This window comes from Phascolarctos cinereus, unplaced genomic scaffold, assembly GCF_003287225.1.
Source record: "Phascolarctos cinereus isolate Bilbo 61053 unplaced genomic scaffold, phaCin_HiC Scaffold_1;HRSCAF=81, whole genome shotgun sequence".
NCBI lineage: Eukaryota > Metazoa > Chordata > Mammalia > Diprotodontia > Phascolarctidae > Phascolarctos > Phascolarctos cinereus.
This window is the reverse complement of record NW_027555514.1, coordinates 212,697,046-212,712,705: the sequence shown is the minus strand read 5'-3', so window position 1 is coordinate 212,712,705 and position 15,660 is coordinate 212,697,046. Positions and strand designations below refer to the sequence as shown.

At 38.1% G+C, this 15,660-nt stretch overlaps 1 protein-coding gene across 1 annotated transcript in view; it reads right to left on the bottom strand.

The window, feature by feature from the left end:
- DIP2B (disco interacting protein 2 homolog B) overlaps positions 1-15,660 on the bottom strand; it is a 209,823-nt gene that overhangs the window by 58,146 nt on the left and 136,017 nt on the right. The window contains 8 exon segments of the mRNA XM_020966118.2: positions 2,987-3,106; positions 3,643-3,736; positions 4,255-4,319; positions 5,087-5,189; positions 6,512-6,621; positions 12,093-12,216; positions 13,161-13,271; positions 14,694-14,785. Coding sequence (XP_020821777.1) covers positions 2,987-3,106; positions 3,643-3,736; positions 4,255-4,319; positions 5,087-5,189; positions 6,512-6,621; positions 12,093-12,216; positions 13,161-13,271; positions 14,694-14,785 — 819 coding nt within the window.

Genomic DNA, 15,660 nt, shown 5'->3' with positions numbered 1-15,660 from the left:
TCTGAAGAGTGACAAAGATGCTTTCCTCTTTGTAGGCCTCATACATGGTGATCATCTCACAGTTCTCCATAGAAGCCTACAAATGCTTCTGGCTGGTGCTTGTCTCTGTGATGAGGATTCCTACATGCCCCAAAGCCCCAAATGGTCTAAATGAGTGCAGCAGTTCTTGCTGACATCACTATGTCCTGCCACTACAGTCACATTACCCAAGATCATCATATGTTTGGTGTCTCTGGTACCACCAAGGAAGAACTCATGGCTGCCAGACACACAGGTTAACAAACTTGTTCTTGGAGAACAGAACTATTCCCACTGATGGTTGGCACTTTGAGAACTCCATTGGCCTTCATCTTGTATAGACTGTGAACACCTGGGGTAGTCTCCTCTGAGATACCTTCAGGAGCTGAGGGTATGTGGTATGAACGAGAATTGTGAGGTCTCCACCATCATCTTGGATCATGTCTGACGGGCTGCCTGTTCTTGAAGTAGAAGATCTATTCCAATGTAGTAGAGGTACTCTTTATCTTTCTTCCCCTTCCGAGCATACACAAGAATGACAGTTTTGGAAATGGTTGTTGGGACACGGTTCCAAATGAAGCAAATGTTGTAACTGGGCCATCATATCTCAGCACCTAGGGCCATCAGCATCTCAATGAGGACAGTTATCTCCATAATCACATAGAGGCAATGATTCAGGTGACTCTCAATAGCTTACAGGTTGAAAAAGTGTCATCAAGCCAGGTATTTCATTCTCCACAATGCCAAAGGCTTTGAGCCTCTAGGTAGCCAGGCTGACATCAGCAACTCTGTAGAACACATTGATAAAAATGCTAGGGTATTCTCTACACTGACAGAAGGAGCTAGAAAAGACCATTGAGTAGGGATGTTACGGACGGGAGTGGCAAGGCCAAGTCTAGCAGCAGGGTACACTGAGAGGAGACACTCCAGCAGTTTAACAACCCTTCCTAAAATAACTCAATTGTAGGAGGTGAGATGGTGGAATGAGAGGAAGCATTTTTGTCTAGCTTGCCCAGAAGATCTTCACAGTGATGTAAAAAATGTACCAGACTGAAATTTGATCATGAACGGTCAGAAATTTTGGGGAAGGAGGGAGAAAAGGAGAGGAAGGGAGGGAGGAAGAGAGGAAGGGAGAGAGAGAGGGAGAGATAGAAAGAAAGAGAGATATCAATCGATCTTTGGACACAGGGAAAGGGAGCTGGCCAGGAGCATAAGTGGTGGCAGTGGTAGAGAACATTCCAGTGCCTGGGAATTGAAAGACGACCAGAGCAGGAAGCATCAGGCAGATAGGGAATCCTGAATCAGCCCTGGGTGTACGAATGAGTGTCATCTGGCAGCTCCTCTGCACATTATCAAGTTTTGGGTTCCAAAGCCTAGGTGGAGAGGAGCAGTCACCAGTGAGCACGGGCCCCAGTTGTATAATGAGGAAGGAACAAGTTCTGGAAACATAACTGCATAGTTCTGAGCCCCAGAACAAAGCAGCAAATCAGCTGCAGCCTGCTGCCTGGCACATAAGCCTACAGGGGAATAAATAGGGCAGCAGACATGGACCAAAGGAAAGCCAGCAGTTCAACTGCTCTAAATCTGCACAGTCTTCCATAGGCCTAATGGTATCTGAGCTCAGTAGCAGTCTACTGAAACTCAACCACCCAGAAGCCAACAGACCAACCTGAGTCAGGAATTTGCAGAACTGACCGGGAGGGCAGTGAACAGACCTTCCTGGGACCACACCTCTTTGGGAACAGTGAAAACTTAGAGGCTCCCAGGCTGAACTGTGAAAGCAGAAAAAGGATGGGAAAGGATAGGGGCTTGGGCTATCCCCTGCAGAAGTAGGAAGAGCCTAGCATTAATATAAAGTCCAAAGTCAAGAAGGAGGCTGCAAGAATGAACAAATTAAAAAAAAAGAACCTGACCATAAAGAGCAGAAGCACCACAGAATAGTGACAGGCAAGCTCAAGACTCAAACACAGAAAAGAATGACCTGAAAATACTCACAAGTAAAGCCTCAAAGAAAAAAAATGCATTTTGGATGAAAGTACAAGAATTCCTAGTAGTTTTTAAAAAAAGAAGGAAAAAAATTACCAAATGAGAGCTTTGGAGGAAGATATTTGGAAGAAAGAGAATTATCAGCTTGGTAAGAGGTATGAAACCTCACTGAAGAAAATAATTTCTTGAAAATTAGAATTGGCCATGGTCATGGCCCTGTATTAGGGCATAATATCTCCGAGAGACATCAATTCTGAAAGACTTTGGAACGGTGATCAACACAATGACCAATGACAATTCCAAAGGATTCATGAAAAAACATGCTATTTCTCTGCAGATAGAGATGTGATTGACTCAGAACGCAGATCAAACCATATGCTCTTTTCTTTTTGATATGGCTAATGTGGGAATTTGTTTTAAATGATATTACATATTTGTAAAGGGTTTTGATTTTCTTGCCTTCTCAATAGGTGGGGGAGGGGGGAAATTTGGAACCAAACATAAAATAAAATGAAAAAAAAATCATAGTAAGTGAAACACATATTTTGTACGTACTAGTTTAGTACCGTACTCTACTGATGTTCTCTTAGCTTTTTATTCTTAAATATTAGTCATACAATTGACTACTAAACTTGCCTATTGATAATGAATTTGTTTATACTAAATTGGCCTAAGAATTTAGAACTAAGGTCTGATATTATCTGACTGTAAAAGAGAGGGATTAGGAAAATCTTAGTATAGATATGATTATTCCAAAACAAAATGATCTTGATTTTTTCAATCAAGAATATTCATGTGCTGTACATACCACTTTACATGTCATACTGCAACAAAAAGATAATCCTGATTGGCAGAGCACTAGTTAGTTTTTACTCCATGAAAGACAATATCACACAGAAGTAAGCAGCTGTATTTTATAACAGGAAAATAAACTAAGTTAGAAGAAAGTAGGTTCCAAGAAGCACACCACAGAAATACTCACAAGGATTAGCTCCGTCAGTCACGATCAGCATGCGCAGAGAACTCAAACTCACATCTCTTTGGTCCCGATGTGCCATCATTGCCCAGTGTAAATCTCGACATTTTACTAAAGCCACTTTGGCTGTAAGTCCAAAAGAGAAAAAAAGTTAGCACAGAAAAAAATTAAATTTAGTGGTTCTTTTACTCTGTTGAAATCAACTTCTATTTTAGGGATCATAGCTTACAGTTAATGAAGATTCAAAGTTTTTTTTTGTAAAACACTATTCAAATAAATTGTGTCCAGTGCTCACAAGCCTGTAGGGTACCACATTCAGAGGACTGGTTGGTCATAAAGAGATGACTGCAACTATAGCCTGTATGCTAATCACAGTATTACTACCAACTTAACTTTTTTTCAGCTCAATACTTCTTTGTTAGCACTTAAATGAAGGCACATTCATCTCAATCTATGAACAAGGAAGTAAATGATCTACCCAAGTCTACAGCAACTAAATCCTTATCTTTCAGCCAAACTGCCATGCTCTGAGAACTACATATCACTAAGACAGTAAGCCATATCTTCCCTCCCCACCCACCAAAATCAGCCAGTGGCTATTCTGACTATGGTTTAGAGGTTTAAAGGTTAATGATTAAACTTTAAAAGGTGTCTGTGACTACCTTTGTGAGTATGTACTCGCTGGACCCAAGACAGGGGACAAGTCTTCATCACTGAGTAGGGAACACTAACTGTGTGCATCTTATTCATTACATTCTGAAAAGCAACAAAAGACACAAAACAAGTTAACATCAATTAAACACTAAACATGAGATACAGCATACCAGAAAATGACAAAAACCAAATGCCAAATGTTAACTATGTATAACCACCAACAGCAGAAAAAGAGATGAGGTAAGTCGCCGAGAGGTCTTTTTTTTAAAAAAGCCAATAGTCTACATATGGCATTCATGGTGTCTTTCAGGATAAGAGCCATCACAGCAGATGGGCTTTTTATTTCTGTCTCATATGTGCTCTCATGTAAAGGGTGTAGTCAACCACATAAGCAAGTAACAGCAGCAATACATTCCTCTTTATTTCTATTAACATTTACATTTTACATCTGAATAAAATGCCATTGGAAAATAGGATGGTTAGCTAAAAGTGTTATCACAAATAAAACAACCACTGTTGGGATATTAATCCACAGCAACAAATGTAATGGAGTAATGGAGTTGCTTTATAAATTCCATTACTCAGTTTACACAGCAGGTTTATTAGTCAGAGTAACTTACTGCAAATATGCCATGCCACAGCCCGGCATCCTTTTTGATGTCTAATACATTGACTATGGTTTCCCCTATAAACGGAAAGATGAAAAAAAAATTTGGTAGTAGGTGATATCGTCAAAGTGAAAAATCACTAAGTAGCCAAAGTAGCAATATAATATCACTTCCCCAACTCAAACAATTCCTTAACTGAAAGTGTTAAGACAGCATCTATCTCATAGTTTCAAGTTTGGGGCTCTAACTGTTACATACAAACAGTCAGGGGGCCTCAAGCTGGTCTGTGATCACTGGGTGATATGCCCTACTTGTTAAACATTCAGTAACTGAACATATGAAGTACTTCATACAATCTGGTATCTGTCTTCTAAGAGAAGGTATTTTAGGGGGCCTAATCACCACATTGTACCTCACCATAAAACCTGTATCTCCATATTGGTAAATCGTTCTTACATTTTGTTTGGGTTAAAGTTCTGTGACTCTCCTGCCAAACTTACAAGTGCAGCGACTTCTGACTGAGGGCTAGATGAAGTCCATGTTGTTATGTAGCCAGAAGGAGAATCAAGCTAAAACTTTTCCTTTTGCTTCACTAAATCTCTCAAAATCATTCTTACTTGGCTTATCCAGAATTAGGCTTCTCTTTTAAACTATAGTATATCCAGAAAAACAAACCCACTATGTGAATCAAGGCAAGAAGGGATATAAAAGTGAAGCTGCCCAAACTATGAATATTTTACTCTAAATGTGAACATTCAAAAGGGGGTTATCAATTCACCTCTGAAATAATGTTAGTACATCTGAAAAGTAATACAATGAGGGCTGCTGTAGAATGTGAGCTGACCTTCAGAATAGTTGCAGGCCTGGGACAGGGCTTGGCAGTGAGACAGCATAGCAAGCCGGGACACTGTGACTCCCATGACACTCCCTTCCTTGCTTGTCTTGTACTGGGGGAAAGAAGGGGGGAGGGGCGAGGCATAATTAAAGAGTGATTTCTAATCCAGAAGTTTGTAAAGCCATAAGAGTGTATTTTTGACAAATAAAATAATTTTCTTCCTTCCTTAAGTTACTGAGTCAGAAAAAGGCCAAGTGCTACAAAAGTATCTGAAAGATCCCCCGCAATGGAACCTATACTTTTCAGTTCAATGTGAATATCCAGAAAGACACGGAATACGGTTTCTGGAAAACAAGACAACCGGGGAATACGTGTTGTGGTGCCATTACCAGTTAGAATCTTAGATAAGATCTAGTCCACTGCTCTTCATTTACACATGAAGAGCCTAAGGCTCAGAAAAGTAAGGGGAGTGCTTCAGGTGACATAATCAGTTCTTTCCAACGTGTCCTGTCTACACCGTATCTACACCTGGTTTGTATGTGTCTCCCCCTTTAGACTGGGAGTTCCTTGAGGGCAAAGGCTATCTTTTGCCTTTCTTTGTATCCTCAGCACTTAGCACAGTGCCTGGTACACAGTAGGCACTTAATAAATGTTCATTGCCTAACTGACCCTCCACATTAAACTCTGTCAACACACCAACTACATCCTCTAATATCCTCTTACCTCATCTGCTTTTTTTTGTTATTAGTTCCTATAGTTTACAGTTTTAGAATTAGAAGTCAAGTCAATCAGTCAACAAGCACTTATTAAGGGCTTACGTGTGTCAGGCATTGTGCTAAGTACTTGGGAGGGACCTAGGAAGTCATTTCATTCAATCACCCTTCTCCTGACTCCCAAAGTTACAGATGAGAAAACCAAGGCCCGAAGAGGTTAAGTGACCATAGTCATAGAGACAGTGAGTAGTAAGTAATCAGGGAAGGATTTGAACTCAGGTCTTCTGAGTCCAAAAACTGTTCTTTCCTTTATACTACATGGCTTTCGTTCCTTTCATTCACTTCTTCATAGCTTTCTGGACAAGCAGAAACAGTAGAACCATGTTGCTAACTATTCCTTCCTTCATATATCCTCCTTCAAACTTACTTACTTTTCTGAAGCTCATTGTAAGCTGGATGCCTGGGGTAATTTTTTGCTACCTCTCAGTTTTCTGCAAGTGAATCCCACACGCTTTAGCCCCAGAACTTAGTGGGTTCTTGAAGAAGCACTTCAAGAGCTGTACCATTAGAAAGCATTTTCATTTCAGTCACATGGAAATTTAACATAGAAGTAGGAAGCTGCTCCTATTAAAACTCTTACAAAGTGAATTATTTTGGGGGTGTTTATTTATAGTTACAGCAGAAAGTTTATTAATATTTCTGAACCTATTCCAGAATTTACCTCTATGTAGGCGGGTTCTATGCCAGCAGGTGAGATATGTGGCTGCCAGTCTTTAGGTGACTTGGAAAGGTACTTGGAATCTGTTACCACCCACTTGAGCCGAGGCCAACCTAAACCAAGTCCAAAGAAAGCAATTAGTGGTTTTAGTTGCTATGTAAAGAGTTTATGATCAACTGGATTTCTTTGCAATCCAGATTATTTTTTAAAATTTTATTTTATTTTTAATTAAATCCAGATTCTTACCTGTGAAACCTAATATAATTTAGTAAAGAACTGATTTTGCTAGTTTTTATTGACACGAGAAGATTACTCCTTCCATTCAAAAAAAGTAAATTTCCTCCCCACTTGCCTATCTTCACGTGAAGTGGTTCACAGCAGTGCACTGCCATACCCTTTTATCATAGAACCATATAATTTTATAAATAAAAGGGATCAAAGAATTTCAACATTTTCAAGTCCTTGAAAGATTCAATAACCTGTCCAATGAACTAGAGCAGAGCGAGGTCCCCTGATTCCTCAGTTCAGGGTGTGCACCTGCTTCCTTCTTTTAGCAAATATTTTCTAGTAAGTGTTTCTTGTTGAATTAAGCACTTAAGCACTTACTGATTGCAAAAGACCGCTCAACAATGAGTGGCTTATAGAGTTCACATATGAATTATTTGAAATAAGCAATAATTTTGATATGGTTTCATTATGCAAAAGCAATGGTCACATACATGTGCTTCTGACAATAGGTTTCTTCTACTACTTCTAACAAAAGGTTTTTTGAAGCTGGATTCACCAAACTATTCATAGTTAAAAGAATAATTTTTTTTAAAATTTTATTAATTTATTTTGATTTATCAACAATTTGATTTATCAACAATGCTTCCATATGCTTTCGAGTTTAAAATTTTTCTCCCTCTTCCTCCCCACCACCCTCCCCAAGACAGCACATAATCTCATATAGGCTATACATTTACATTCCTATTAAACATATTTTCACATTAGTGAAGTTGTAAGTAAAAATTAAAACCAATAGGAGGAACCACCAGAAAGAGGAAAGAAAACTCAACAGAAGAGGGAAAAAAATGATAGCGATTCAACTTCCATAGTTCTTTCTTTGGATGTGGATAGCATTTTCCATCACAAAGCCTCTAGAGATGCCTTAGATCCTTGTAATGCTGAGAAGGGTTGTTTAGCAATATTAGTCATCGCACAACGTGGCTATTATTGTGTACAAAGTTCCCTTGGTTCTGCTCAATTCACTCAGCATCAGACCATACAAGTCTTTCCAGGTTTTTCTGAAGTCAGCCTGTTCACCATTTCTTATAGCACAATACCACAACTTGCCCAGCCATTCCCCAATTGATGGGCATCCTCTCCATTTCCAATTCTTTGCCACCACAAAAAGAGCTGCTATGAATATTTTTGTACATGTGGGTCCTTTTCTTTTTTCTCTTTTTTTTTCTTTCTTTTTTGGGGGGGCTAGGCAATGGGGTTGAGTGACTTGCCCAAGGTCACACAGCTAGTAAGTGTTATGTGTCTGACGTCAAATTTGAACTCAGGTCCTCCTGAATCCAGGGCCAGTGCTCTATCCACTGCGCCACTTAGCTGTCCCCTCATGTGGGTCCTTTTCCCATTTGTATGATCTCTTCAGGATATAGCCCTAGAAGTGCTATTGCTGGATCAAAGGGCATGCACATTTTTATAGGCTTTTCGGCATAGTTCCAAATTGTTCTCCAAAATGGTTGGATCATTTCACAACTCCACCAACAATGCATTAGTGTTCCAATTTTCCCACATCTTCTCCAATATTTATCATTTTCCTGTTTTGTCATGTTGGCCAATCTAATAGCCATTTAAAAGTGGCGGCTAACTGTTGCTATGAATAAGACATATTTGTCAAAGTGAGACAATACACAAAGATGAGAGTTCTGAAGATGGGAAAAAGGTAATTTCTATTGATGAAACATTTTTTTATTTGACTATTCCAAAACTACTGTCAGAGGAAGTCCAGCTGAGTCTATAAGATCTGGGAATGTTCTTAAGACTGTAAAACATATACTCCCAAAATGTTAGGGGGGAGCGTTATACTTCCAATGGGCCCTCTTGTTCCCAATGATGAATAACAAACTTATTAATGTTCTGAAAAACAGAACTTTCGAATGGAGATGGAATACTGTATATGATGCAATAAAACCTTGCATCATGGCAGGTGTCATTTATCCAGGAGATGAAGATAAAAGTGCTTAAAAGGCCTGAGAACTTGCCTGACTTAAACTTCATTGACAACCTATGCATTATAGTCAGAGATAATTCTGGAAAAATGTGTTGCTTGTTAAAGCTATACTCAATATCCAAATCAATGAAAATGTGGTTTCGTGACTAAAGAACATGTCAAAATCTTCTGAACTCAATACTAAATTATGCAAAATGAGTGACTGCTGCAAGTGGCAGGCAAATTTTTTAGAAATATAAAAATTTACAAAGGTTCACTGTAGAAGTCAATCAATTCAATTGTTCTATTCTACCTCAGTTAATCTGCATACCACTAGAGGCAACATGTGGTTTTTGCTTTTATGAAGATAACAACTTATTTGGGGTTATGGATAAAACACCAATACAAATAATTAAAACAAGATGCTCAGCATAGATCCATATGGTTTTCAGAAGCAAACTTTTCTTTCAGAATTAGTAACAGTACCTTATCTCAATTATTTTCTATTAACATCTTAGAACTCTTTTTATTCTGGAACTGCACTCAGAGTACAAGGCTTCCAAAGCCTAAAAAATAATCTAGGAAAAGTTTGAGAGAGACCAGATCAGCCTGAGCTCCTCTTACTCTAGATCAGACTCAAGAATAAGCTGTCTGTTCCTAGGAAGAAACAGAAAATTAGGGTCAAGAAGAAATTATCAAAGAGCACCTCCTTGAATAAAATTAAGGGATGAGAGAGGATGATACTCGGAGAAGAAGAAAGGGAGAGGCAGAATGGGGTAAATTTTCTCACACAAAAAAAAAACGAGAAAAGAAAAGGCTCTTACAGTGGAAGGGAAACGGGAAGGTGAGAGGGAATGAGGGAATCTTATTCTCATAGGATTTGGCTTAAGGAGGGAATAACATACACATTCAATTGGGTATGGAAATCTGTCTTACCCTACAGGAAAATAGGGGAAGAAGGGGACAAGAAAGCAGGGGGATGATAGAGAGGAGGGCAGATTGGGAAAGGGGGTAATCAGAAGGAAATACTTCTGAGGAGGGACAGGGTCAAAAGAAAGAACAGAATAAATGGGAGGGCAGGATAGGATTAAGGGAAATAGAGTTAGTTTTTCACAACATGTCTACTATGGAAGTGTTTTGCACTACTGCACCTGTATAACCTATATTGAGTTGTTTGCCTTTTCAATGAGGGTGGGTGGAGAGGGAGGAAGAGAGAAATTTGAAACCTAAAGTTTTAAAAACATATGTTTAAAAAAAATGTTTTCACATGCAACTGGGAAATAAGAAATACAAGAGATGGGGTACAGAAGTCTATCCTACCCTACAGGAAAATAGAAGGGGAAGGGGATAAGACAAGGGGGGAGAGATAGAAGAGAGGACAGATTAGGGGAAGGGACATTCAGAATGCATGCCATCTTGGGGGTAGGGGGAGGGGTGAGATGGGGTGAAAATTTGGAACTCAAAAACTTGTAGAAGTGAATGTTGAAAACTAAAAATAAATTTATATTTTAAAAAAATTAAAAAATAAAAGCTTTTAAAAAAAAGCACCTCCTTAGGCACTGCTGAGACCTTTTTGTTATTTTGTTTGAAACGAATTACTGGAACACAACAAATGAAAATTATTCTTGGATTGGGAATTTTTACTATACAGTAATATGTTAGGAAGAAGGGTGAAACAAGGAAAATACTAAGGACTACAACAAAGTTGGGTAGAACCTTAACCCTTTCAAGGAAATGCCACCTCAACAATCTCAAGAAATTTTCTTCTGCTCTCTCATTTGGCATTTGATACCCAGCGATTAGTATTCTGTCACTATATAAGATATTTAACTCAAGTATACGGCGATCACTTACACAAACCTGAACGTATTAGAAAACCATAAACGCCTTAGCTATTTCGGATACCTAAAAAACTACTTACTTTTGTCTAAAATAACTTTTATGATGCATTCTGTATTGATGCAATAATTACTTTCCAATAAACACACTGCTCTCACCCTGCACCTGCCCAGATAGTACATGGAATGACCCATTTTTTGTAGTTTACCGTTTTAAAGGAAAGAAGAATGTTTTAACCTTAGAATTTAGAACCAACACTTTTCTTTTGTGTTTGACCTGAATTTTGCTACCTTTTAATGCTGTCTTAACTTACAGCTAACACCTGTTATCACAGAACAGAAGAGCTGGGAGGGCCCGGAGAGGCCACATAGTTCAACCCATACATAATATTATGACTAAGAATTCCTCATACAATGTAGTACATAATTGGTCTTCCAGCCTTTGCTGGGAGACCTCCATGAAAAGGGGAATTCACTACCTCCGATGGCAGTCCAGCTTCTGGACAGCTTGGATCAATCAATCAATCAACAAGTATTTATTAAGCACCTACCAGTGTCAGGTACTTCGCTGGTGATACAAGTACAAAGAATGAAACATTAGCTATTCATAAGGAGCTCACATTCTAATGGTCATATGTACATATGTGTAGCATAATACAAAGTGAACAAACAGAAATATATACAAAGTAGCTAAATATAAGTTAGTTTGTGAGAGAGGAAGGCAGTTGCAGGGCTCAGGAGAGGCTTCATGTAGAAGATGGTGCTTGAGCTGTGTCACACAAGAAGAGAGGGACTCTATGAGGTGGGGTTAAAGATAAATATTTTGGCCTATAGGCAACAGAAAGCCACTGGCCTTGGTTCAATAGGGAGGCACATGTTCAGATCTGGATTTAAGGAAAATTATTTTGTGTAGGATGGACTAAAATGCCAAGAGATGTGTGGCAGGGATACCAAAGAGGAGACTAATGCAGTAATCTAGAAGGAGGTAAAGTAGGCTTGAACCAAGATGGGAGCTGTGTGAGTGGAGAAGAAGGGTCAGACCTGAGAGATGTCAGACCAAATGATGCCTCGGACTCTTGTGCCAACTGCTCACAGTTTTGCCTTTTGTGACAAGTAAGAAAACTTCAATACCCATTTCACATGACAGCATCCTATCAAAAACTAAGATGGTTATCATTCCTTCCCTAAGCCTTTCCTTCTCTAGGCTAAATATCTTTACTTCCTTTAATCAATCCTCATATGGCAAGACCTTGAGGCTGATCACCATTCTGACTGTCTTACCCTCTATGTTATCAATGTCCCTCCCTTACACTGAAGCTTCCTAAGATGTGGTACTTCCTAAATTCTCTAGATGTGGTACTTTTCTAGTCTGAAACATTATTCCTTTCTCAATGCAGCCTAAAATGCTAATATTAGCTTTCTGGCAGCCATAATCACTTCTTGATTAAAAGTCCAAATCTTTTCAGACACATAGCTACCTCTGCCTCCTCTATCTTATAATTGTGAAACTGACCTTCTGAACCCAAGTGAGTTTTCCACTAACCTTTAAACTGTACAATTTCTCCATTCTGAGTTTTTGGAAGCCCCTTCAGACAAACCTCACTGGTAAGAGCCAAGGTAACACCACAACTTCCCAGCAAGAAGCCAATCTGCTGTCCTCCAGCATCCTGCGGAGGGGAATAAGACAGCATTACTATCAGAGAACTAAAAACTGACCTTACACTTATCAACAATCTAACCCTTGGTAATTCTTGTCACTCGTGTGTGCTAATGATATGGAGACATGCCAGAATCTGTCAAAGGCTTGGAATTTAAGTAGTAACAGCCTTTTTACACAGAGTTGGAAAATATTATCTTCTGGGTAACAAATTAAACGTTTATACCAAGCTGTTCCACATTGCTGAAAATTAATCCTAATCCCCCCAATTTTCCCATTTATTCACAGACCAAAAATTACTCAATTTGACTTGAGATAAATGCTAGAACTGGTCACTAAAGGACTAGTTTCCCCCAATGTTCCAGTAAATTAACCAATCAGTAAGTGTTTGTTATATGCTGGCAACTATGCTAGTTGCTCAGGACAGCAAGATATAAATCAAATAGCAACTGCTGCATGGCACTTACATAAAGTACTCTGCAAACCTTAAAGTGCCATATAAATACTAGTTATTATTAATAATAATATTAGTACTAGTTTTACTGAAAAAGTCAAATATATTTCAAGATACTTTTATGACACAGAGGTGCAAGAAAGGAATAGCACCTCCTTCATTTAGCTGGATTTGCAATTAGAAGGTTTGCGTTCAAAACTCTACAACTCATTCTGTGCATGACCCTGGATAAAACTCTTAAATTCCACGAGTCTCAGCATATCCAGCTGCCAAAAGAGGAGATGAGGTGATCCCCTCTAAGTTCTCTTATGGTTCTACATTCATGAACCTGGGTATATATGGAAAATGTATGTTTCTAAAACTTGTCTGAATTCTCAGGAAAACTGTCAGAAAGTAAGCACTTTACTTTCAGAGCAGCTGAAATACATTATCCAAAATAAATGCTGATGTTTTGATATCTCCTATCCCATCATCATGCCTTGTGGCTTTGTCAATGTTACCTTTCTAGTAAGCGGCACTTCTATAGGTACAGGGATCACTTCTGCTAGGAGACATCCATAAAAAGCCACCATGAACATGACAGGGTCATTGTTGGGATAGACCAGGGCCACCTAAAATTCACGATGACATTCAATTAGAAGGGAAACAAAGAAAAAGTTCTCAATGTCACACTCTATAGCATCAGACCGCTTATGATGCAAAAATTCAAATGTAAAGAGTAAACTGTTTATTCTGGAATAAATTAAGCTAACAAAAATAAGATAGCAAAATACTTAAAAACATACTGGCCTTCCTATGATTACATAAATGGCAATTATGGTGGACAGTAGTGAAATTGTTATTTTCTGATCCTGTTCCCAAGATAGGATAAATTTTGAAACTATTCTTAGTGTTAAGCATTAACATCAGCTGCTATAAAATGCATAGTAGGAACAAACTGCTCCCGCCTACAAAAGAAAGTCCATTCTATTCGGAAAAAGAAAACACATTTTGGGAACTCAGAAATGACCCTGTATTCCACTAAAGTAAAGTTACAGACTTGGATGTCTCTAGGCATAATTTTTTTTCTGAAATGCCTCTTGCCACATTAAAAAAAAAGTTTTTAAAAAGTTAATCCAGTGGACTTTTTTATCTTCTTGAAAAAGTCAATCTTATATTCATTTTCTCAATGTAAGCTTGACAGGAAGTTGTATAATCTCAAAATGCACAAATATTTAACATTAAGAGAAAGTGAGGGGCAGCTAGGTGGCGTAGTGCATAGAGCACAGGCCCCAAAAGTCAGGAGGACCTGAGTTCAAATCCGGCCTCAGACCAAACACTTGCCATTTCCTAGCTGTGTGACCCTGGGCAAGTCATTTAACCCCAATTGCCTAAAAGAAAAAAAAAGAGAGAGAGAGAAACTGATATTTAGCTGCCAAAAAATTAACACATTTTAAAAATGAACCATTTCAAATTCAATAAATATCTAAGGTAAAAGAGACATTTGCAATTCAAAGGCGTATAAAAGGTTTTTAATTTGGTTCCTCTTAGGAAGCAATACATAAAGCAGAAAAAAAAGCCAACAGAAAACTGACAAAGGTTTTAGGGTTGTAATAAAAATAAAATAGTAGTCTAATCACTATTTCCGCTACTCTAAATCAATCTCAAAGTTCTGTTTGAAGGTGGTTAGGCTGCGAAAGACCTAAGTCCTCTTTTCCTTGTTGTCCTGGCAGCCTAAAACTTAATTGACTAGCCCGTAAAGAGATGGACACATGAAGCAAAAAACTGGTTAAAGTAAAAGGTCAGCATTTCCCTTCAATCCAAGAACACTAAAATTACAATAAAGTATTATGCCTAGGAGAATGGCTGCAAACAATTTTCATGATTCTAATAAGTAGTGGCAGAAAGCTTAACATGACTATTTATCTTTTTCTGAAAAATAAGTACTTTATTGCTACTGTTCTTTAAAAATATAACTGTTACTTCAATGACCCCACCACCATTCCTTTCATTTTAAAGAAAGGAACAAGAAAGTAGACATTTTTAAAAATTACCCTATCTCCAGGTTTTAATACTGGTTCATTTTTTGTCCCCAGTTTATTAAGCAGTGTGTAGGCCAACTTGAGGCTTCTGCTCCATAATTTTCCTGGAAAGAAAAAGACAATTTTACAATGGACTAACATAGCTCAAATTCATCTGGTGCCTAAGCAATGTGGTTTTCACACTGAAAAAAAGCAATGGCAGTGCTCCTATGGAGGCACTGAATAGGCTGGGGATGGGACAATAAAACAAACTCTAATATAGTTCAATTTAATTAAATAAAAATGTATTTGGTCTGCCTACTATTTGCCAGGCATTATTCTAGGTGCTATCTAAGGACAAAAACAAAAAAAAGTCCCTTCTCTCATGGAACTTACATTCTACTGGCACCAAAGTTTCTGGCAAGAAAATGATACTGTAAAATGCATCTTCATGATTATTGGTATCATTGGTCTTTATTATTGCCCATGTGCTTGTTCCACCTGTCTAATGAGACTGCCCTACTTGAGGTAAAGGATGATCTCAAAGCTTCTTTGGTATGTCCACTAACCGTGCACTGAAAAAGAAATGTCTGAATTTTTAGAAAATACTGATTTTATTGAAATAATTTATTTTTATATCACATTCATTTTCAAATATATCCTTCTGAAATACCATATCTAAGAGCCACCCCTTGCAACAAAAAAATAAAGGACAGTCCATATACTGGTAGATTTTATATCACTTTCTTCTCTTTGTTACAATGGAGGGATTGTTGCAACAGTGGTGGAAAGGACAGCTAGAAATGATTGTTGCAAAAAAATTTTATTCTTTAGAGGGCTTTGTAATTGCATTTTTATAAATCTCAAGGGTTTTGGTAGACTGGCTTCCAAATATTTTTATGTATTTTATGGTTATTTTGAATGGGATATCCCTTTTGATTATATCCTTCTGGCTTCTGTTATTACTGTACAGAAATGCTGTTGATTTTTGTGCATTGAC